The sequence below is a fragment of the Schistocerca cancellata genome, chromosome 4, assembly GCF_023864275.1.
Source record: "Schistocerca cancellata isolate TAMUIC-IGC-003103 chromosome 4, iqSchCanc2.1, whole genome shotgun sequence".
Lineage (NCBI taxonomy): Eukaryota > Metazoa > Arthropoda > Insecta > Orthoptera > Acrididae > Schistocerca > Schistocerca cancellata.
The window spans coordinates 363,796,487-363,820,135 of record NC_064629.1 but is presented as its reverse complement, the minus strand read 5'-3'; the positions used below and the strand labels follow the sequence as shown (position 1 = coordinate 363,820,135).

At 40.0% G+C, this 23,649-nt stretch overlaps 1 protein-coding gene across 1 annotated transcript in view; it reads right to left on the bottom strand.

The window, feature by feature from the left end:
• LOC126184634 (F-box/LRR-repeat protein 5-like) overlaps positions 1 to 23,649 on the bottom strand; it is a 111,778-nt gene that overhangs the window by 6,743 nt on the left and 81,386 nt on the right. Inside the window, exons 3-4 of the mRNA XM_049927107.1 lie at positions 20,592 to 20,750; positions 4,912 to 5,032 (exon numbers count right to left, since the gene is read on the bottom strand). Coding sequence (XP_049783064.1) covers positions 4,912 to 5,032; positions 20,592 to 20,750 — 280 coding nt within the window. The remainder of the gene's footprint in view (positions 1 to 4,911; positions 5,033 to 20,591; positions 20,751 to 23,649) is intronic.

Sequence of the window (23,649 nt, the reverse complement as noted above, 5' to 3'; positions counted from 1 at the left end):
TAGTGGGATGTTGTTCTGCATGTAAGTTACAGCTGTTCTTCAATGTAATGTGGCAAGTAATAAGTCCTAGTCAACACTATAGCAACTGGAGGATTCTCAAGGTACCAGTGTCTTGTTGTTTAGTGATACCACTCTTGTCATGTTACGCAATGGCTACATTATCAGCCACTTCAAAATTTGTTGGGGGATTACAATACTCTACGTAAGTTTTTCTTTTTCTCCCCCAATCAAGTTACAAACAGCTACACTCTGTGATCAAAAGTATCCAGACACCTGACTGAAAATGACTTACAAAGACTGAAACGCCATATTTTATTTCATGAACGATCACGGAATTCCCAGTGAGACAACCATGTCCAGTTTTGATAAGAGTGATGTTATTGTCATGTAGCCACTCCGTCACATGCCGTGCATTATGAACAGGTGCTCGATCGCATTGAAAGATGCAATCACTATCCCCGAATTGCTCTTCAACAGTGGGAAGCAAGAAAGTGCTTAAAACATCAATGTAGGCCTATGCTGTGATAGTGCCATGCGAAACAACAAGGGCTGCAAGCCCCCTCCATGTTACATACAACCACACCATAACACCACTGCCTCCGAATTTTACTGTTGGCACTACAAACGCTGCCAGATGATGTTCACTGGGCATTCGCCATACCCACACCCTGCCATCGGATTGCCACATTGTGTACTGTGATTCGTCACTCCGTACAAAATTTTTCCACTGTTGAATTGTCCAATGTTTATGCTCCTTACATCAGGTGAGGCGTCATTTGGCATTTAATAGCATGATGTGTGGCTTATGAGCTCTCACAATGTCTAATGACTACTGAGGTTGCTGATATGGAGTACCTGGTATTAGGTGGCAGCACAATGCACCTAATATGAAAAATGCATGTTTTTGGGGGTGTAGAATGAAATCTGTATTAATAAAGAAACTGTAGAACCGTCACGTCTGTCTGAACACGTTAATCTCCAAATCTGCTAGATGAATTTTCACGGAGTTTTCACAGGTAACTCGAGCATAGCTGATCTAGCTCAGGCCCTGCTAAGTCACTGGAGGGAGTTGGCACACATCTGCACACACGTCACCTAATTCCCATAAATTCCATGGAAAAGGGCGGGGGGCAATGAGCTCTGATGCCACATTCAATCACATCCCAGGTGTGTTCAATCGGGTTCAGATCTGGTGAGTTGGGGGTGGGGGTCGTCAGCACATCAATTGGAACTCGTCACTGTGTTCCTTGGAGCATTCCATCCCACTCCTGGCCTTGTGACATGGCACATTATCTGGCTGAAAAATGCCAATGCCATTAGGAAATATGATCATCACAAAGGGGTGTACATGGCTTGCAAGCAGTGTACGATACTCCTTGGCCATCATGGTGTCTTGCACGAGCTCCACTGGAGCCATGAATGCCCACATGAATGTACCCCAGAGTATAATGGAGCCGCCACCAGCTTGTCTCTGTCCCACAACAGAGGTGTCAACAAGCCGTTCCCCTGGAAGACGACGGATTCACACCTTTCCATTGGCCTGATGTAGGTATCAGGAGTCACACACCATACAATGCCCTGCCACTGTACCAACATCCAGTTCTGATGGTCATGTGTCCATCATTTCAGTCATAGTTGCCGATGTTGTGGGGTTACCACTGGCACATGCTTGGGTCACCAGCTGTGGAGGCACATCATTAGGAGTGTTCGGTGCACTGTGTGTTCAGACGCACTTATATTCCGCCCAGCATTAAAGACTGATGTTATTTCCTCCAGAGAATGCTACCTGTCCTGTTTTATCCATCTGGCCATCCAACAACATTTGACATCTGTAATGAGGTGTGGCCACCTAGCCGCAAAATGTCTGGACATGGTTTTACCTTGGTTTTGCCATCTGTTGAAGAAACTCACCACAGCACCTTTGAATACCTGACAAGTTGTGCAGTTTCTGAACTGCTCTTTCTGAGCCCTTGGGCCATCACAAATCTGCCATTGGTCAAACGCATATAAGATTCCCATTCTACACATGGACAGCATGTTCACAAATACTACATGCACTATGCGTGCACTTGACTAGCAATCATTCCTTGCCAGGTGATGCTGTTATTGCCTGGACGGATCTATATTGATAGTAGGTCAGTGTTTATAGTGTTTTGGCCAATCAGTGTACAGGCTTTAGTTCATCAAAATATGAAGAGGGAAAAAATATATAGTTTCAAATTTTATCCAAGATCAACTGCTCAGCTTACTAGTTCAGATGTTTAATCACCGTAGCGCAGTATACCAAAGAACCAATAGATGGCACTTACAGTGTTTTTTAACTCAGTGACAGATGTATTTTCGGAAGTTTACATCAGTGGCAGAATTAAGCGCCATAATCTTAACTTTATGAGTGCAAACAGCGAATTTACTTGGCTAAGATGTAAAGACTTATTTCACTCTGTATATTAAAAAATTAACAACATTGCTTTGTACCTTTAGATACATTTTATTTATATTCTTTGCTAGGAAGAAACAAATTTATTAAGTTTGCTTTGCGATTTGTGGACCTATTCATTAAATTCTGATTTCATTTTGCTTATATATAAAAATGCCTAGGGAAACAGGTCTTTCTGAATACACCCGAACTGAGGTCTATGTGATCTCAAGAATCCAATGAAGATTGTGCTGTGAGACTTTCTGTGGCTCGAGAACATCAGGTTTTAACTTGCTATTTGGAAACTACTCCTAAAGTGAGGTGTGACGTAGCTCTTGAGAGCAACATGCATTAAATCAATCCTCAAGAAGCCTTCACTCACAGATGCTTGAAGTTAATTCTCTCCAACGTGACATCACAAAAGTGGAAATTCTGAGGGAAGATGGCACAGGTGAGCAAGTTTTTATATCCTGTATCCCACTTGTTCCTAACAGTTCACCATACGGCTTTAAGTGTGTACAATTCCCAGTGGCCTTATGCAATGACCATAAACAAATCACAAGGCCAGATGCTAAATTTTGTGAGCGTGGGTCTCAGTGTCAGTCGTTTTTTGCATGGCCGGCTCTATGTGGCTCTCGTCCATGTTAGCTGATGTGAACATGCTTTTTGTTCATGTCCTCAATCATACAAAGAAGCTTTACACATCAAAATAAATTCAACACATGCAAATAAATATCCAGGTAAAGCCGGGTTCCTCAGCTAGTTTAGTAATATAGAAAACTCAGTGTTCATGGTGCCAAAATTGCACAGACTGAACAATCAGTTTTTGACAGTCTTCATCTTTCTACTAAGCAGTAACAGACAACAATGACAATGATGTAATACATATATCACCATTGTAGTCATCATCATCAGCAGAAATCACAGCAGTCCCATATGGGAGGGATAACAGCAAATGTTACCACCAGTTTTATCATACCTGCTATCTGAAATAACCCTCCTTGATTTAAATCCAAAACACAGTCACATATACTGTGTGAAATTACCTGTATCTTCATGAAGGAGGGATATGCACTATAAATATAGATAATAACAGTATATCCTATTTGCAGAGAAGTACTCGATCTTCTTGGAACACGTCTACAGTACTAAAGGACTGATTTCACATAATTCCTGATGTAATATTTCTTCTTCTGTGTATTCCCAACGCCTGTGGAAAAATTTATGTAATGCATTTAATTTGCATCAGTGCTGTACACAATTAACTCTACATGTCATAGATTTTCTATGACCAAATCTTGTGCTGTTAAATGTATCTGTATTTGATTTCTACCCAAACGATATTAAACAGGCCACACCACATTACATAAAAATGCAGCCCTTTTTTACCATACCACAGGTCTATTTCATACCAAGAATTTGTTTCTCAACACTGTATATACTGTCCCTGTGAAAAAATACATTGCTAAAGTCTCAGTGAGAATGTGTATGCCATGATATCCCAATCCGCAATGTAAATGCCACACAGTTGTTTACACACACATTGACTGGTCTAGTCTTAATTTTAGAGGATATGGTTTCTCAGGTTTCTCACTGCAGCACATGGAAAGTTATTCATTATTAGTGCTTTACAGTGTTATAAAACATAGCTGACAGTCAACAGCATCCCAAGATCCAACTGCGGGGCGGGGGGGGGGGGGGGGGGGGGGGAGTACGAAAGGTAGACGGGTGGAGGGGAGGGGGGAATAGTTGACAAATCATGTTACTTCATGATGGACTGTGGTCTAATTCTGAGCTTACATGACAAAAGTTTATTCGTGTACTTGCTACTACTCAGTATTGATTACATGTTCTGCCTTTCTTCAAAACAAAACTCAATTAATATGTCTGTGTGTGGCAGGGCAGCATATCAACTTTAGTTTGTAATGACTTTTTTTGTATATAAAAAGAGGGGGGGGGAGCAGTAATATGAATAACACTATGTTTCAATACATTATTTTATTATTGGCATTAGTATACTATTAATGCAATGGCTAGTGGCGTAATTTCTCCTTCAATATGATGTAAAAAGCAGCAGTGAAGAGAATGTATTTCATTTTCAGAACACTGTCAAAGAGTTGCAGCAGCAACAGTTTATTTTCTTGTAATGTATATTTTATATCAACTTCAGATACAATATTTAATTAAATGTTTTATAACTTTGGATGCATCTGAAGCAAACAAGTGAAATAATACCTGGTAAAAAACCTCTGATCCTGCAAATAAATGACTTATCACACACTATGCACTGTTGTGCTACCAAAAATATCCTTCACAGTAACTATAAATATAATTATAGTACACGAAAGCAGTAGCATATCACACACTTTCAAGACACACTTTAACTATTCACTTTGGATGCCTGAAAGTGTTCATTTACTTGATCCAAAACAACTACTGAGAATCTGAATAAAGCAGATAATGAGGTAATATGAGAAGTAACTACAAGAACACACCCATGAATCACATAGAACTCCATTTCATCATCACAGAGCTGCCTTTCTGCTGGATGTGTATGATAACATGGAAGCCGTCCAGATTCAACATCACGGTGCGCTTCTTTAAACTCCCATAGGCCTGGAAATGGGACAGAACAGCTAAAATATGTGTATAAAATTTGTTTCTGGAATACAATGTTGTCCTAATGCATTTGAATGGATGAAAAGAAATTGGGAAGCATTTAAGTTATCTCCAGTCCCATACTCTATTATTCATTACAAAGTAATTTATTCATATGAGGTTCCCATCCAACTGATAGATTAGTGTTCAAGATCCATTCACTGGTATGGTTTGAATATGCTGCAAATTTTACTTACAAGTTTGGCCCTGTGAATGCAAAATGCTACTATGATCTACCAAATGGCGTCCAAACGAAACTAGAGATGATTCAGTTTTTTTTTTCCTTAACACAATACATTATGATGAATCTCAAAGTAATGGATAGAATAAATAAAGATCATTAATGACACATGAACTGCTACTAAATGAGAAAGTTCTATGATGGCCAAATCACAATACTGCATGAAAAGGGTAGTCTATAAACATGAGAACAATGAGAAATCACAGTCAATTATTCAAGGTTAGGTTTCCACAACTTTCATAAAGAAAATTCCCCTCAGCTAGCACAATTTCAGTTGGTCTTCATCCTCTATGGCATTAGTCATACACAGAAGCACCAAAAAAACTGGTATAGACATGTTCATTTAAATACAGAGATATGTAAACAGGCAGAATACAGCGATGTGGTTGGCAATGCCTATATAACACAACGAGTGTCTGGCGCAGTTGTTAGATCAGTTACTGCTGCTACAATGGCATTTCACGAGTGTATCGGAAATATGAGGAATCCGGTAAAACACCAAATCTCTGACATCACTGCAGCCAGAAATAGATCCTGCAAGAACGGGACCAATGACGACTGAAGAGAATCATTCAAAATTACGGAAGTGCAACCCTTTCGTAAACTGACGCAGGTTTCAATTCTGCACCATCAACAATTGCCAGTGTGCAAAGCATTCAATGAAACATCAGCGATATGGGCTTTCGGAGATGAAGGCCCACTCGTGTGCCATTGATGACTGCACAACACAAAGCTTTATGCCTCGCCTGCACCGTCAATCCCGACATTGGACAGTTGATGACTGGAAACATATTGCCTGGTCCGACGAGTCTCATTTCAAATTGTATGTAACTGATTGACGGGAAACAACCTCATAAATCCATGGACCCTGCACGTCAGCAGGGGACTGTTCAAGCTGGTGGAGGCTCTGTAATGGTGTGGGGTGTGTGCAGCTGGAGTGATATGGGACCCCTGATATGTCTAGATATGAATGCAACAGGTGACACTTACGTAAGCATCCTGCCTGATCACCTGGATTTTGGAGTTTGGATGACAGATACAGGAGTGAAATTTCTTGCTGGAGCAACTGTATAGCAGAGTTCATCAGTCATAGTTAGTGCAGATTGGTGGCAAGCCAGTATCTAGGCACCCCATTACCAGATACTTCCAATGGGTGAGAGATCTTGAGAGCGTAATGACCACATGAACAGTCTAACACTAGCTTGGTGGGTCAAGGCAGTATTCTGCCAGACTTGGGCAATTCTAGAAGGACACTGTGACACCCCACACGTCCAGAATTGCTACAGAATGGCTCCAAGAACACTCTTCAGAGTTTGAACGCTACTGCTGGCCACCAGACTCTCCAGACATGAACATTATTGAGCATATCTAGGATGCTTTGCAACGTACTGTTCATACGATATCTCCATCCCCTCATACTTTATGGATTTATGGACAGCAGGATTCATGGTGTGAATTCCCTTCAGCACTACTTCAGACATTAGTCCGAGTCCATGCCACGTCGTGTTGCAACACGATGTTAGGCAGATGTACCAGTTTCTTTGGCTCTTCCATGTAGTTTAACCACACAAAATAATTTTATTAATCACTTAAGGACAAACTCCATAAATAAATACTTCTGCCCCCAAAATATGAAGCTATTATGTACTGACTACAATATCTTACACTATCATACACAATACTCACAATTTTGGATAACAGTGTGATATATCAGATACTGTACTTGGACAAAACAATCAGAAAATCAGTCAAGTGAGCCCTATATAATTTAGAGAGAGAGAGAGAGAGAGAGAGAGAGAGAGAGAGAGAGAGAGAGAGGGGGGGGGGGGGGGAGGGGAAGGAGAGTTGTCTAACACAGCTTGGTGTACAATTCTCCTTATTTAAGTATATAATTAGACTCTTGAATGATATGGGTTATTGTTCAACTATTAGAGTTTGGTGCTTGTTTTCATTCTGACATGACAAAAGATGATGTAATGTCTATACTTCAATTAAAATAACTTTGCAATTGATACTTCAACAAGTCAAGTGGGATCAAGTGTCAGCTATCCACAATTCATTCTCAGGCTCCATATATTCATTGTGTTGCCCATTTTGTAGGTATATGACAAGCATCGGTAGTTACAGGTAGAAGGGTAAGAGTGACACGTCAATGCTGTACACAAGCTGGCACCGCTGACGTCTATCAGTCACAAAGCAAGCTTATTTTATGCATGCTATAATTTAGTACAATCTGTGGAATGGCGAGTCATCAATGTAACACACAATGTGAGCCAACAAATGGATTGAGAACTTTCGTGTTTCATAATTTTTGCTATAAAGAGGCACGAAGAAATTAAAGACAATGGCTGCCAGTGGGCATTGATTTGTATCAATAGGGCAAGTTGAAAATTTGTGCCGGATTTGTGCTGGGTCTGCTGTTTACTAGGCAGGTATGCTGACCATTACCCCATCTGGACACTATCGTCACCACAGCTGCATTGACTAGCATAGTATGGTTCCCATCAGATCCAAATTCTCAACTTATACGACACACCCCTGCTCATTAGCCTCATTGGACGCACTATCTCACTGATTACCATAAGAGTTCAAGCTTGTTGTGCACCTGCACTGGAGAGATCACTGGCCACGATCACCTTAATTATACATGTAGTGTCTGTCTTTCGGACATAGTTATAGAGATTAAGTTTCTGGATTTTTTGAACAACATGCTAAAAGTAAAGATATTAGATGTGGTTGCTATAATCAGGAATATTGGAAAGTTTGTTGCAGGATTCCAATCGAAAGGTCAATGTACACAGGTAAAAAAAGAAAAGAGAGATCAGCACTTTGCAGACAGCAATTCTGTTCATCAGTTTAACTTCTGTTGGAACAATTTTCAACAAACTGACAAAAATGGAATAACTTACAAAGTAAAATGACAGTGCCACTGGAAAACACACATGATATTAATTTCCCCAAGCACAGCAATTGGCAGTTATGTACAATACCAAAACAATGTAATGTATTTTCATGGGTAGACGTTTTTCCACAGGTGTATTATTCGACAATACTCTAAGTGTGATTCTTTCCAGCAATTCATAAACAGTATTTTGAATGATACCTTAATTCTTATACAACAGGAAACTGCAGCTGATGATGTTTGAAACATCCAGCCTAAAACAAAAATTTTCCTTATAAATATTAAAACCATTTGTAATCACAGCAACAATTTCCACAAAGCCATTGGCATGATGATAATTCTGGAAGGTTTGAAAATGATTGTGTTGTTATCCACCTCTGAAGGCTCATGGGGCCTGTTAGACACTATACTCTTCTCTTAGGATTGAACTGGCAACCTTCTCCAAGACCTTCACAATTGATGTTTCAGTATATCTATATTTTGCAAGCCACTGAACCATCGTTGGCAGAGGATACTTGGTACATATATTTGTAACTATCTGTCCTACTCCATTTATATATTAAGAGGGAAAAATAGTTTTATATGTATATACCTCAGTAGGTGCCTTGATCTTTCTTTTCTACTCTCATTGTTCCAAATTGAGACATACAGTGGACCCACTAGGACTGTTGCATAGTAGTAGTTCTCTGATTGTTTCCACATGAGAACAATGTCACTTTCTTCCCTAGATTCCAAATTAACATTGCCTAATCATCTCTGTTACACTGGCGTCTTGTACACTGTCTCTTTTACAGAGGCACTCCCGTTTTCCAGAATCCTCTCCACAAATTTGTCTTCCATTTGTCTTTCCTATTATGTGTTTTAAACAGTTCATTCCATTACACAGGGTGGTCAGAAACAATTTGAAAAGCTTGCAAGGGTGTTGCAGGGTAGGCTGTGCTGAGGAATAATTGTTAAGAAAAGAAACTCAATACACTGTGCCATTTTGCAGGCCATTGTATGCACAAATTCAAGCAGCCCACCAAAGATGGTGTCACCGAACATGTTCTTAATTTCGATTCCTAAAACCAAACAAGAGAGTGATACAAAAATTGGACAAGGGACAGTAGTAAGGATTGAACTCTAGCCAAAGGCTGAGCAGTCTCGTGCACTATCCATCCTCATGCACTATCATCTACGCTATGAGAACAACTGACACTAACTGCATTTGGCAAGCCACTTTAATTTGTAAAGACACTGGTTTGAATGGCTAACTTCTGTGCTAATTAATTCTGAAACAGTTCAATGTACCAAATTTTTTTCTGCACAATTATTTCTCAGTACAACCTACTACTCTGCAACATACATTGCTTCGTAGTAAACTGAGGTGACAAAAGTCATAGGATAGTGAACACAAGGTATAAAAGAGCAGTACATTGATGGAGCTGTCAAATTAGCAGACTCTGAACGCGGAATGGTAGTTGGAGCTAGACACATGGGACATTCCACTTTGGAAATCATTAGGGAATTCAATATTCTGAGAACTACAGTGTCAAGATTGTGCCGAGAATACCAAATACCTCTCACCACAGACAATGCAGTGGTCGGTGGCCTTCACTTAATGACTAGGAGCAGAGAAATTGGTGTGGGCCTTACAACACATGTATTCATTACCACACTGGAGTAAAATTTGGCATTAATGGGCTCTGGCAGCAGACAACTGGTGTGAGTACTTTTGCTAACAGCATGACATTGACTGCAGTGCCTCTCTTGGGCTTGTGATCACATTGGTTGGACCATAGATGATTGGAAAACTGTGGCCTGGTCAGATGAGCCCCGATTTGAGTTTGTAAGAGCTGATAAATTGTGAGTGTGGCACAGACTCTACGGAGCAATGGAGCTAAGTCAACTAGGCACTATGCAAGCTGGTGTAGTCTCTGTTTACATGGGATGTACTGGGTCCTCTCAACAAACCGAACCAATCGTTGACTGGAAATGGTTATGTTTGGCTGCTTGGAGACCATTTGCAGCTATTCATGGACTTTATGTTAGCAAACAGTGGTGGAATTTTTATGGATGACAATGTGCCATGTCACTGGGCTGCAATTGTTCACGATTCATTTGAAGAACATTCTGGACAATTCAAGTGAATGATTTGACCACCCTGGCCACCCTCAGCAACGAACATGAATCCCACTGAATATTTATCGGACATAACTGCGTGGTCAGTTTGTGCACAGCTCCCCACACTGGCAACACCTTCACAATTAGAGACAGCTACAGAGGCAGCATCACTCAATAGTTCTGCAGGGGACTTCCAACGACTTGCTGAGTCCATGCCACATAAAGTTGCTACACTACATTGGGCAAAATGAGGTCCAACATGATATTATGAGGCATACCTAAGTGTTTTACCCCTAGATATTTAAGAAATACGACAGGCCCTATAATTTTACCCCTGATTTTGTAATGGATGCTACTGGGTTCTTTTATCTTTTTGTGGTTATTATTTTGCAATTGGAAACTGCAACGCATGATCCCACAATATACTGAGGAAGGCTGCCATCAAAGAGTAGGGCAGGCTTCAGCAGTAATGTATTGAGCATTTTGTGCACAGAATGCCTAAGAAGGCACAAGCGTATTCAATGCATACTGTGGAGCATTATGGTACTGAATGTTACCCAACAGCAATTTTTGATCCCACAGATGTGTACTTCTGAACAAAATGCCTTTATTTTAATTGTTGTTTTGTTTTTATTTCACAGTATTTTTTTATTTTCACAGGACTTATTTTCATTTACTCCTTCCCCTGAATGTAAGGCAGATATGAGGGTAGTACACTCGTAGTCATATCACACTTCCTTGGGGGCACACTATGATACTTTCACTTTTGTTGAACACTCACTGGCAAGTGTAATCTATTGTGTTTTATCAGCCAAGCCTGTTCCAGCATAGGCATCAAACTGTGTGTCCTTCATGAACATAATACCTTGCTTCTGAAAAGTGTTCGACACTGTACCATATTGTTAATATGGTAACTGCGATACTTGTGTGGAATATCCTTACAAATATATTACAATGTTCTTTCTCAATATTCTTTTGACAACAAATGGAAATCACTACTCACAGCTACCTACTTAATAGAGGTAGAAGGAAACCTGCATTCTCAGCACAGTTCACTACATTCTGCTGTCTCTCCAATCGTAAATGGGACACTCTGGCCTGTGTACCTTGTTCAGTTGCCTGCTGAACTGATGTACAGGCAGTGACATCATTGGAACCTTCTGCCTTGTGGTTACCTGTGGTCAACAACAGAACTACACAAGGCCTTTTTCGAGGCAACTGGTAGTCTTACGTCAACCCTGACAGTATATGCCGCCACCTCAACAAGCTCAACTTAAAACATCCAGCACCCTGGTGTGCAAAGAAGGTGTACAAGAGGAACATCTGGAACAGGATCTTGATCAATGGCACTGTCATATATGTAGGGTAAACCATAGAAACATGTACATTGAGAAAATGAGTAGTACGCCTAATGTTCCATTAAGACATTCTACTGAGAATGTGAATGAATGATGCGAGAGAACTGTTGCTTCCCAATGAGTCAATGTGCTACAGAACTTTCTCAGATAACATTTGATGTAGTGTTACCAAGTAGCCAACTTATTAGGTACTGTCTGCATGATAGTGTCAAAAATTAACTTGGGTAGGGACTAAGTATATTGACAGATGAAGCTTGGGTGGGATCCAAACAAACACTCACTGCCATGTTGGAGGTTCTCATTTGGTAAATCAGCAACCATTTGGGTAACTCCATCACATGGGCAGCCACCACTGCCCCCGCACACCCCAGCATTAAAAGAATGACATGATGCCATCAAGACCGACCACCAGGAGGTGAAACCAGTGCCTGCAGAAGGTGCTGCCAACAAGGAACCTGCTCACATCCACGTGCCACGTGACAGGGAAATAGTTCCAACAGTATGCTGCCACAGGTTTCTACATAAGCTGTCGTCAGGACAGGACAAGTCTGTTAAGCTTCAAGAGCCTCTCCTGGTCCAAGCAATGGGTGCTACTCACCCCATTAAACAGGACTGCTCTCCAAGTCCATCGTTAGGGACAAATGCAACTGTCAGAAGTCACCTTTCTTTCTTCCTACAGACTCTCATGCCTGCTGATACTCAGGAATGTTAGCTTCTACAGCAGCACAGTGTGTTCATCATTAGTGACATCATTCAGAATTGGATGTTCCAGCTGTCGGCCCCAAACTCAAGTACTATCTGGTTGAACCTAACCCAGAACTCAGACTTACAGGCCATGAACTTTTCATCCAGGCACTGATCATTGCTGAACTTAGTGTCTAGTAAGTGCTCATTCTCAACTTGGCTCCAGGTAGTGTTTAGTGCCAAAGGGAGCATACTGTCTGTGTTTTCTCTGTAAACTTAATCTCCAACATGTGATCTCTGAGCTTAGTGCCAGATTGACCTTACTGCGATCCACTGTTTCTTTAGCATCTGTGCCAGTACTTTTGTACCTATTGTGTTGCTCTTGTTATTGTATTCTTGGCCTTTATTTTCATACCATCGAAGCAGATGTTTTTGTTCATTAAATTTATTATATCCTTGATATTGCTTTCCTGTTTCATGGAGCATGACACTACGCTCAAGACACTACACTCGTCCTTATAGCCATGATTTCCACTCAGTAACTTTTCTTTCACTTGAAGAAAATGCTTTTTAGAACATGTCTTCTTAAAAATTTCAAAAATATACAGGAAAAGTCAATGTGGATATCGATAACATCTCATTCCACCATATAAGCACTCCTGCTTATATGCCATCCATAAAACAAAGCATTGCTCAAGAAATTTTACATTCAGGCACATCTACATCCATTTTACAACCAAGATCACTCCATATAAATCTTTCCTCTATCATAATGCAAAATAAAGCATCTACAGGCATAATTTTGAGTGCCAGGGAACAGCTGTGTGTCTGTCTATGAAGCATTCTTTAATAACCTTTCCAAGATAATTTCTGCTATGGAGCTTTCACTACATGGTTTAACAGGACACATTGGTGCAGACAACTTCCTTTGCATGAGGAAGTAACATACCAACAAAACAGTTTGACAATAATGAAATTCACCAAATACTTAATTCAGTTTGAATATTATATATTTTTGTCACTGTGTGAGCAAGAGAAGCAGGCAGGCAGGCATGCAGGGGCAGCATAATACTGTATGGATCTGATGCACTGCCACAAGTGGGAGGAATGATTATTTATGACCTTGTTATTAAGTTTTACATTTTATTTAGTTATGGAAGGTGAGACTTCCAGTTCACACATTAATATTTTTCTATCTGATTTGTAGCATTTTTTTTTAATGGCATGCTTTTTGGGGTGTATGCTTAAACAAAACTTTAGCCAGGCCAACAGAACTGTGTTTAACTGAACAGTATAGTGCCTGTACACACTTGTGAAAGTTGAGAGTCTGAGTGTATCTCAACTGTGGAACATGAGAAGGAACTTTTAAGAACATCAAACATCTGATTTGGCAAAAGCAGATACATCATCCAAGAACCACACTCAAGTTGAACAGGTCAGTGGTACCCAGTGTCTTGTAAATTAAATATATTAAAAATTAACTGTAGTATTACTGAATTTTAGTTACTGCTACCACTAACCATTTTCCCAAGATGTCTGCCTGTTTGTAATATTAGCACTATAATTACTACTTTCTTCACTGGTTGCATCATTCGCTCACCTTCTTGGTGAAAACTGCCAAGAACAAAATCACGTGTGTGCTATTTTAGTAACTTCTAATTTAATTGTAGTTTTCTGTGCTGATTTTGTAGTTCTTAAACCCATTTTTCTCTGTGTTTCCCATCCTTAACTGTACTTTATTGCAGAGGGTTAAATGTTTTCAAAATCATCACTATCTCATCCATATTTCCTCACAATGAATACTCTACTTCCCACTGCTCTGTAACCTCAGAAAATCTTCACCTCACAATCTACAATGCTTCAGCGTCATGTGCAAGAACCACAACAGCACGCAGAAACCCTGGCAGAGATAGACAGCCTCCACCAAACAGCCCAACAGAATGTGTCACAGCTGGTACTAGCTCTCATTCCAATATCCAATCTTTATCTGCACATTATGAAGAACTTAGTCTCCTCTTCCACCAATTTAATAATCAAATAACTTTCCTCTCTGAAATGTGGCTCAGACCACACATTTTCTCTGCATCTTTTCACCTCCCAGGATATATATTTCTTGCCGCCCCTGGTAGCTGAGTGGTCAGCGCGACAGAATGTCATACCTAACGGCCCGGGTTTGATTCCCGGCTGGGTCAGAGATTTTCTCCGCTCAGGGACTGGGTGTTGTGTTGTCCTTATCATCATCATTTCATCCCCACTGACATGCAAGTCGCCGAAGTGGCATCAACTCTAAAGACTTGCACCAGGCGAACAGTCTACCTGATGGGAAGCCCTAGCCACCTGGCATTTCCATATATTTTTATGATGGACGGATCAAACAAACAAGATGGAGGTGTTGGGGCATATGTACGAATTGATCTCAGACCCAAAGTCTTAAGCACATTAAACCCTGCTGAAGAAAGACAGGCCTGAATTCATGTTCATTGAAATAATTGAAGTGCTTAGCTTGTGTCATCTACAAGCCACCAATAATCAGCTGAAGGATCACCTTTCAGTTGAAATTACAGGCCGTCAGTAGTGTCAATACAAACACACCATCATAATGAGAAACATGAACATAGATTTGTTGAGAGAGACTCCCTCCACAGTTAACTTAAGAAGCTTGTTTAGTTGCAACAACATGAACATGTTTTATTGGAACTTACACACCATATGGTACACAGTCACAAACTTATAGGTGTGATCACAATGAAAAAGATTGACAGATACAGGCCAAACCTTGGCTCCAGGCCTCTCAGCACACGGTATAATATTCATGACCTACTCTGTGCAATTCCCAAAGCTGAAATTGCATGATATAATGTGTAGGAACATTAAACATATGGATTGTGACACTAACAGCCTGCTGCCCACATACCTCACGGCATCAAATAACCAGAGTGCCCAAAATTGATGTTAAAATTCATGAACTTGATAATAAACTCACTGTTCTATATAAAAAACCGGCACTATGCACAATTTGTGTAAGAAAACCTCCTGCTCCATGGCTGACAACAGAATTATGCCAAATAATGAACAATAGGGATGCTGCTCATAGACGTTTCAAGGAAAATCCAAAACCCGAACATTCCGAAGAATACAGTAGGCTACAAAACAGGTAAGGCAACCAGTCTGCAATGCCAACATCAGGAGAGCTTGTTTCTTTGTATGCAGCAATATGACACTTGCGACCCTGTGGAAGAACCTCCACAGCTTGGGGGTTGGAAAGACAAAAATCAAACTATTTGTCAGGTCTCTGTTAATGAAGTAAATGAATTTTTCTTTGCACTAGTCAACTTCCATGTGGCAAGGAACTATTGCCCACAAGGATCTCCTACCTACATACCTAATCACAACACTTTCCACCAAGACCACACAACAATACAAATGACAAGAAAAGCAACAATGAGAATTTCTTCTGAAACAATAGGTAATGACGGTATTAGCATAATCATGATCAAGAACATAGCCAATAGCTTAACATCTGTTTTAACATACATATTTAATTTTTCTCTCATGAATGGAATACATCCCACTTCATGGAAAAGAAGCATTGTCACACCTATTCCTAAGATAGAAACCCCGTAATCACTTTGTGAATACTGGTCAATCAACATATTACCTACTGTTTCCAGAGCTCTGGGATATATTGTCCGTGAACAAGAATTCCATGATCAACTGCCATTCAGCGTGATGACATCCCAAAGCCATATCAGAAAGCAGTGAATAACTGGAGTGTAATTTCAGATGAGCATTTAAACTGGACAGAGAATACTGTCACCATATGAAAGACGACTTGCCTCTATGCCATCGAAATGTTCCTGAACATGTTTTCACAGGACATGAAATAGAAACTCATGCAATCACTCATTCCACTGAACCTCCACTGCTGTGATGTAATTTGACATGGTACAAGTAGTGAAAGCACTAGACAGTTAAGGCTAATCATGGATGCTTGTGTGCATTACATCTGTATCATTTTTTGATATGACTACGTCAGCACATCATAAACTCAGTTAGGGTGGTAATGGACATGTTATGCGACTATCATACGCTATGTCTCCTTCACTGGCTCATCAGTGTGAAAGCACCCTAGTATCTCGCCTCAGAGATTAAACATCTTTCATTCAACCATAAATATAAACACAAGGTCTCACCTATCTAGTATCCTAGCTATGCCGATTCATAAAACAAAAACACTGGCAAACTCTTCCACAGTCACTGCTGTTCACCTCTGGAACAAGCTGCCCTGTTCACCTCTGGAACAAGCTACCCTGCACTCTTAGCGCAATTCAGTGTCCTGATAATGCCTGGTTAGGTGCAAGAGGGGGCCTGATGGCCCTAATCTTGCCAGGTTAAATGAATGGATAAATAAATTATGAGACAAGAACGTCCGTACAGTACATGGCAAAAAATCTGACAGCAACACTTTTATAGATATAGATAAATGAAGAAATCACAATAAAAAATAGCCCATAATACTCCTTAATACAATGAGATTGACGTAGAATCGTCAAATATCAATTTTATTTTGAGATGACAAACTGATGGGACTGGAGAACATTACAGCACATACATTTTACCCAAGGTGTTAAAAATTATTGTATTTGAAGATATCTGCTCAGTTCAGTTAGTTATACTGTTGATGTGACATCACACAGCACAATGGTCTTTGTAGAAGTCAGCTGATGCAAAATCTCTCATTGTTCTGGTGAAAAACTTACTAAAACATGTTCCCTATATGAGAACTCTAGGACACATGGACATAAGAAAATGAATGTAAATAACTATTTTGAGTTTGGATATGGAGAAAATTTCTTCAACTATAGTCAAAGTGGGAAGACCAAAATGTTTATCATAAGATAAGTGCTAAAAAAGAAGATAACATTTTAAGATGCTACCTGTTAGAAAGGGGTGTTATTCTCTTAATTATTACTAAACAAATAAATGCTAATCACCCTTTAATTCAAGTTGAGTGACAAACCAGTGGCATTTTCTGATATTTGTTTTTCCATAGCTCTGCAATAAAATTGTGCAATTTACTTAGGAAGGTAGTATTATTATCAGAAGTAATATATTACAAATAGTGAACAACTTAAAATCCTGTAACCAACACCATCAATAAGAATTAGGATAAATTGCAACTTAACACTGAGCAGCAGACCCACACATCTGAAAAGAACATTTAAAAGTAAACTAAGCTATAAGAAACTCTACATTCAGAGATGGAAACACAACCACCTGCGAATGTCCCCCCCCCCCCCCCCCCCCCCCCCCCCCCCACACACACACAGAGATAGAGAGAGAGAGAGAGAGAGAGAGAGAGAGAGAGAGAGAGAGAGAGATAGAGATAGAGAGATAGAGAGAGAGAGGAGATGATGATGATGATGATAAGAAGAAGGAAGGAAGGACAATGCAAATGTACTGGGGTAAGGGGAGGGGGCAAGCGAATTGTGTTCTTTGCCTGTGTTTCAACTATCTTTCAGCAGGCCCTGAAAACAGAAATATTCTCATAAGGTACCCCTCCCCCTCCACAGCAGTATTCCTCTGTCCACCCAAACTATGCAGTATCTTTGCCCATACCCACTCCACACTTTCTCCCAACCCCCTTGCACCAAAGCTCATATCCCTGTAACAGACCCAGAAGCAAGACCTGTCCCACACCTCCACTGACTAGCACCTACTACTCCAAGTCCTATCACAAATACCACCCATGCCATTAAAGGCAGGGCTACCTGTGAAAGCACTCATGTGGTCTACCAACTTAGCTACCAACACTTAGGCATTCCCATGGGCAAGCCCACTAACAAGCCATCTCTCTGTATCACCCAGTTGCTGAGCGTGCCATTCAAAACAGTGTGCAGGACTTCAATGACTGCTTTACAACCTGTGCCATCCAGATTCTTCCTACCAACACAAGTTTTTCTAAATTGGATTGCAGGGAACTCTCCCTGTGACATATCCTTTGTTCCCGTAATGCCCCTGGCCTGATCCTCCCCTATTCCCTGCCTCCACTTGTCTCTATGCCCTATCCTGCTCCCACTCCAGCCTCACATGCCTTCTGTCTCCCCCCTCCCCCCTCCCCCCACACTCCTAGCCCCCTTCCCTGCTTCTCTCCCCCTCCCTGGGCCACAGCCTCCCTTTGCTGCACATAGCAGCCCACTTATCCTGTCCCTACGATGTCCCTGGACACTCCCACAGTCAACAACACACCATCTTCCTCTTCCTACCCCTTCTTCTTTTGTATCCAACTACACAGCTCAGCCGAGATCGTTACTCCCTGCTGTCGGGACTCAATACCACGAGGCGAAAGTGGCTCGCTCGTGCTCTCTCTCTCTCTCTCTCTCTCTCTCTCTCTCTCTCTCTCTCTCTCTCTCTCTCTCTCTCTCTCTCTCTCTCTCTCTCTCTCCCCCTCTGATGGACTCTGTAAGATAGCTTAGTCTACTTTTAATTTAATAATAATAAAAAATAAATTGCCTCTCTGAACTCTTACCGATATTACAAACACACTGGTATGCCAAACTCAAGGATGAAAGTACCTTTCATATAATGTCACTGCTAAGTAACATAGTTCAATGAAACTTGGACCATAGATACACAGAACTGCTCAAGTATAGTAAAGAAGGCAACTTAAAGAAATACAAAATGAGATGAACAGAAATGACACTTTTATTCAAAGACAGTAATTACACTGAAGTCACACGTTTCAAAATGACCCCCTAGACAACACAAAAGACAGGACACAGATCTTAATAGGATGAGTGATCACCAAGAATGGCCATGCATGCTCTGCAACGTGCTTGCATGCTGGCCACAAGACTGGTAAAGAGTTCTTGCCATAGGGCATTCCCTTCAACCACTAGTGTGGTTGACAACTGCCAGATGGTCATTGATGCATGTGATGTGCTGCAATACATTTCCACAAAGCACCCCACACATGCTTGATGGGATTTAAGTCGGGGGAATGGGCAGGCTAGTTCATTCGCTGAATATCCTGTCATTGCAAGCACACCTCCACCTGTGCTGTTCAATGCGGTCATGCATTGTCATCCGTAAAAATGAAGCCAGGGCAGATTGTCTTTTTGATACACATGAGAAAGAAGTAAAGTGTCACAATAACATTGGGCAGTGAGCATACTGCGTTCAAAGATTTGGTGGTAGGTGTGCCCAAGCAAAATTATGCCTCCCCACAACATGACACCTGAACCACCAAAATGATCATGTTCGACAATCTGGGACTTACCCTCACATGGCAAGAGGTGGGAACACAAAATGCACCCAGGAACATTGTCGAATATGATTTCTTGGTGGCCCAGATGTTATGTAGTGGAGAGGCATAATGTTGCATTTTTGTACTGATCTCCAAATGTTTGAACACAGTAAACTCCCTGATAAACATATTATGACACTGTACTCTTTCTCTAGATGTATCATTTCAGGGGCCCACTCAACCTGACTTTATTTTTATGGACGACAGTGCACAACCAAATCTAACTACGCAGACTGTAAGCGGAGGAGCTCTCATAACAAGAGGCTATGTGGTGAATGGACTGGCTTGTCCAGTCCCCCAATTTAAATCCCATCAAGCACATGCGAGCATTTTCGGGAGACATACTGCAGCATGTCCACCTGCACTAACAGCTGTCCAGCAGTTGTTAACCATGCGGATGGAGGAATGAAATGCTCTACAACAAGAACTCCTTACCAACCTTGTGGCCAGTTTGAGAGCACTTTGCAGAACATGCATTCCTATCCATGGTGACCTCACACTCTATTAATAACCATGGGCCGTCTTTTATAATGTCGAGGAGACCATCATGAATATGTACGTACAACTTCAGTGTAATTTTTGTCTTTGAATAAAAGTGTCATTTCTATTCGTCTCATTGTGTATTTCTTTCAGTTATCTTCTGTACTATACTATAGTAGTTCTTTCTATGTATGGTCCAAGTTTCATCAGCTATGTTGCTTGGCAGTGACACACCATGCGAAAGTTATCTTCATTCTTAAGTTTTGCACATCAGTGTATTAATACAAGAACACACAGATGCACACAATCCAGAGAGTTGAAAAATTTATTTGGTGTGATATACCTATTTTCAGTCTCACAAGAGCTTCAGATGCTACTATTATTTTACAATAAATTTTAAAAGAACACTGTACTGCTTTAAATTAAGGAAGTTTAATATTTACCTTTTGTCCAATATGGTATGTACAATCCCTTCCAGAATTCCTGCCTATAAGCTATCGAGTTGAATAATTTGCAAACCTGGGCACACCTGCAGAGATCTTTTGGGCTTAAATAGTGGAATATCTCAAGCCACATCTCTCGTGGCAAGATGAAGGTACCATCTGTAAATAAGTTACATGAAATAAGACTGTTTAATGTGTTAACAGAGATACAACATCCTGCAAAGCATAACAGAATATTCCAACTCTATAGACATTTATTGACACGTCCACTGAAAACTGACAGAATCTCTCCAAAAATTGTAAAATGTGCCTTTCATTGTTTTCTAAGGATACAAGTTACAGCAATGGTACTAAATCTACAGCTATTTGACCAGTTATGACTTATACAAAATTTAAAAATACCTCATTTATCTGAAATTGGTATACAGAATGTGCAGGGGTATAAGAAAATTTTTACACTGCACGCCTCAATAGTAGTTATAATGCAGTTTCAGCTGTCCCTTATCATTATTGTAATGTGATTATTCTAATCATCATATTGTGAAGATCAGTCAAGTGAATACCACCCCTTATTTTATGTTGTTTTTTCCTTCCACAGAGAGGGGCACAATAAGAATACTGATTGTGATCCAAATTATGTTCAGCAGCCTCTTGTCAATATGCAAGTAAACTGATACTGATCCTATGCACTCTAATGGTCCCATGCTTTAAGCACTCCTGAAACTATGTGACTTACTTATTTCATATCTTCATAAACAGTTTCTCTCAGTTGCTCCAGTTGTATGAAGCCACTTACTGAAAAGTACAATTTTAATTTTTTATTCATTTAGAAGCAGATGCCAATGTGTGCACCAAGCTCTAATTCTGTCGAGCTCTGAAGAGATCTTGTGCAAAATTATTCACATGAAAAAGTACCACTGATCACTACTATTATTATTATTTGAAAAATAAATAAACAAAAGCAGGTTACAATGCTGTTATGCTGTTGCTATACAACATGAATAGTACTGCTGTTTATGACAGTTTCTAATGAACTATATCAAGTTACCTCTGTGTCTGATTATGTGTCTGTATCTGATACACTGTGCTCTGTCCTACCCATCAAGACATCTTCATCTCAGTGACAAATTAACACAATATCTTTTGCAGTATCTCAGTGAAAGCTTCTTGGAAACCTAAGTATGTGCAATTCACAACACATGTGACGAAAACATTTGTTTCCGCATGATTAATTGTTTTCAAATTTCTGCTAGTAACCAAAGAAAAGATCATAAGGTTCAAGATATATCATTCCAATGCACCTCAGACATGTTCCAGTAGTCTTCATCAGCAGGGCACTGTTAATGAGTGATAGTGCATGATACAGGAAGACTATGTTGTACATTGTGAGATGCAAACATTAAGATATTGTTGAAATAATTCCAATTCATACTGAAGATTCAAATTGCAGAATTGGAAACAAGCCTTTATAAGCAGCACAGTAAAACAAGAAAATACTGCTACTGCATTATTGCCACATTCATATTCTGTAGGCAATACTTAACAACAGTTAAATTATGTACTACATGATGAGTATATATACACTGCTTCACTTCTAACAAACATGTACAGTGTGAATTAGCAAATTCTGCAGACTGAAGGGCTCAGGCATTTGGTGAAGCTATAACAATACAGCCCACATAAATTTAAACTAATTGTCACAGCAAACAATTTTCACTCTTTTTGTATGAAGTTAAAATTGTTGTATGTAGATTAACATTGCCTGAAAAAATTTGGAAAGGAGATTGATGACTACCTAACAATATATACATAAATTTAAAAAAAAAACCTAAGAAATTTGTAAAAATCTTCTCCAGGAGAATGGAGAAGCTCTCTTTAGTGGAAATTTATGCAACAATTCACGTCATTCACAACTATTTGTTAATATACATGTAAGATCCTCTGCCCCTCTGTCCATGATGCACTCTTAAGTACTTTCACAGAAAAGTAGTGACAGGCTACTGTCTGGGTGTCAGGATATTACTTCCAGTTCACACAATGTACTCTTAAAAATCACTTTCCACAGACAAGTACAACAAAAATTCAAGTAATATATGGTTCAAGTAGAGAAAATATCTTGCAGGAACCATCTACACCAAGGGTCTCCAAAATACACCCAGCAGGTTGCTTCTAGCCCGCTAACGGATTTAATCTGGCCTGTGTTTGAGCAATAGTTTTTTAAAGTAGCACGCAATTCTTAACGAGAGACACTGAAAGATTTCGAAATGATAAAAACAGCTTTTGGAAGTCTTGTTAGATGAAGAATGACTATGGAAACTAGTTTCCTTGGCTGATGTCACTCTCCATTTGAATAAACTGAATAAAAACTTCACGTGGATGACAATATTATTTGTCACCTTTACATTATAGGGGTGGACAAAAATACAGAAACATAAGAAACATAACACATCACCATGCCTAATATGATGTAGGAAAATGGTGGGCATTAAAACGTCTTCCACTCATCGTGGAATGGATAAATACAGGTCCTTTATGGTTTTCAAGGGAATCTTATACCATTCTTCCTACAAAATAGTGGCAAATTCAGGTTGCGATGATGGAGGTAGATAGCGATCACACACCCTTCTCTCCTAAGTTAACAACATAGGCTCAATATTATTGAGATCTGGTTACTGTGATGGCTAAGGAGATTCGACAATTCATCCTCATACTCACTAAACTTGTGGTATCATCCAGAGGTGATGCTGTGGTCAATATAGGTCTAGCTGGCAAAAGCCCTGCCTAGTTTGAGACCTCAGCTACAGCAATCACAAATATTGTCTAGGACCAATGAGTAGTTACAGTTCACATGAGCTTTTACTGTTCTTACTGTTGAACACTGTACCTCAAGAGAACAGTTTGTTATTTAGTGCATCAAGTGATGCTTTGTTAGTCAATGATAGTTGTAGATGATCAGGTACTCCTGTGGCAAAGGAAAGTAAATATTTTGTTCATTTAGGTAATAAAATGAATTAATATGTCATGTGTTCTAATTTGATGAGCCTTCTCCCAGAGCAAT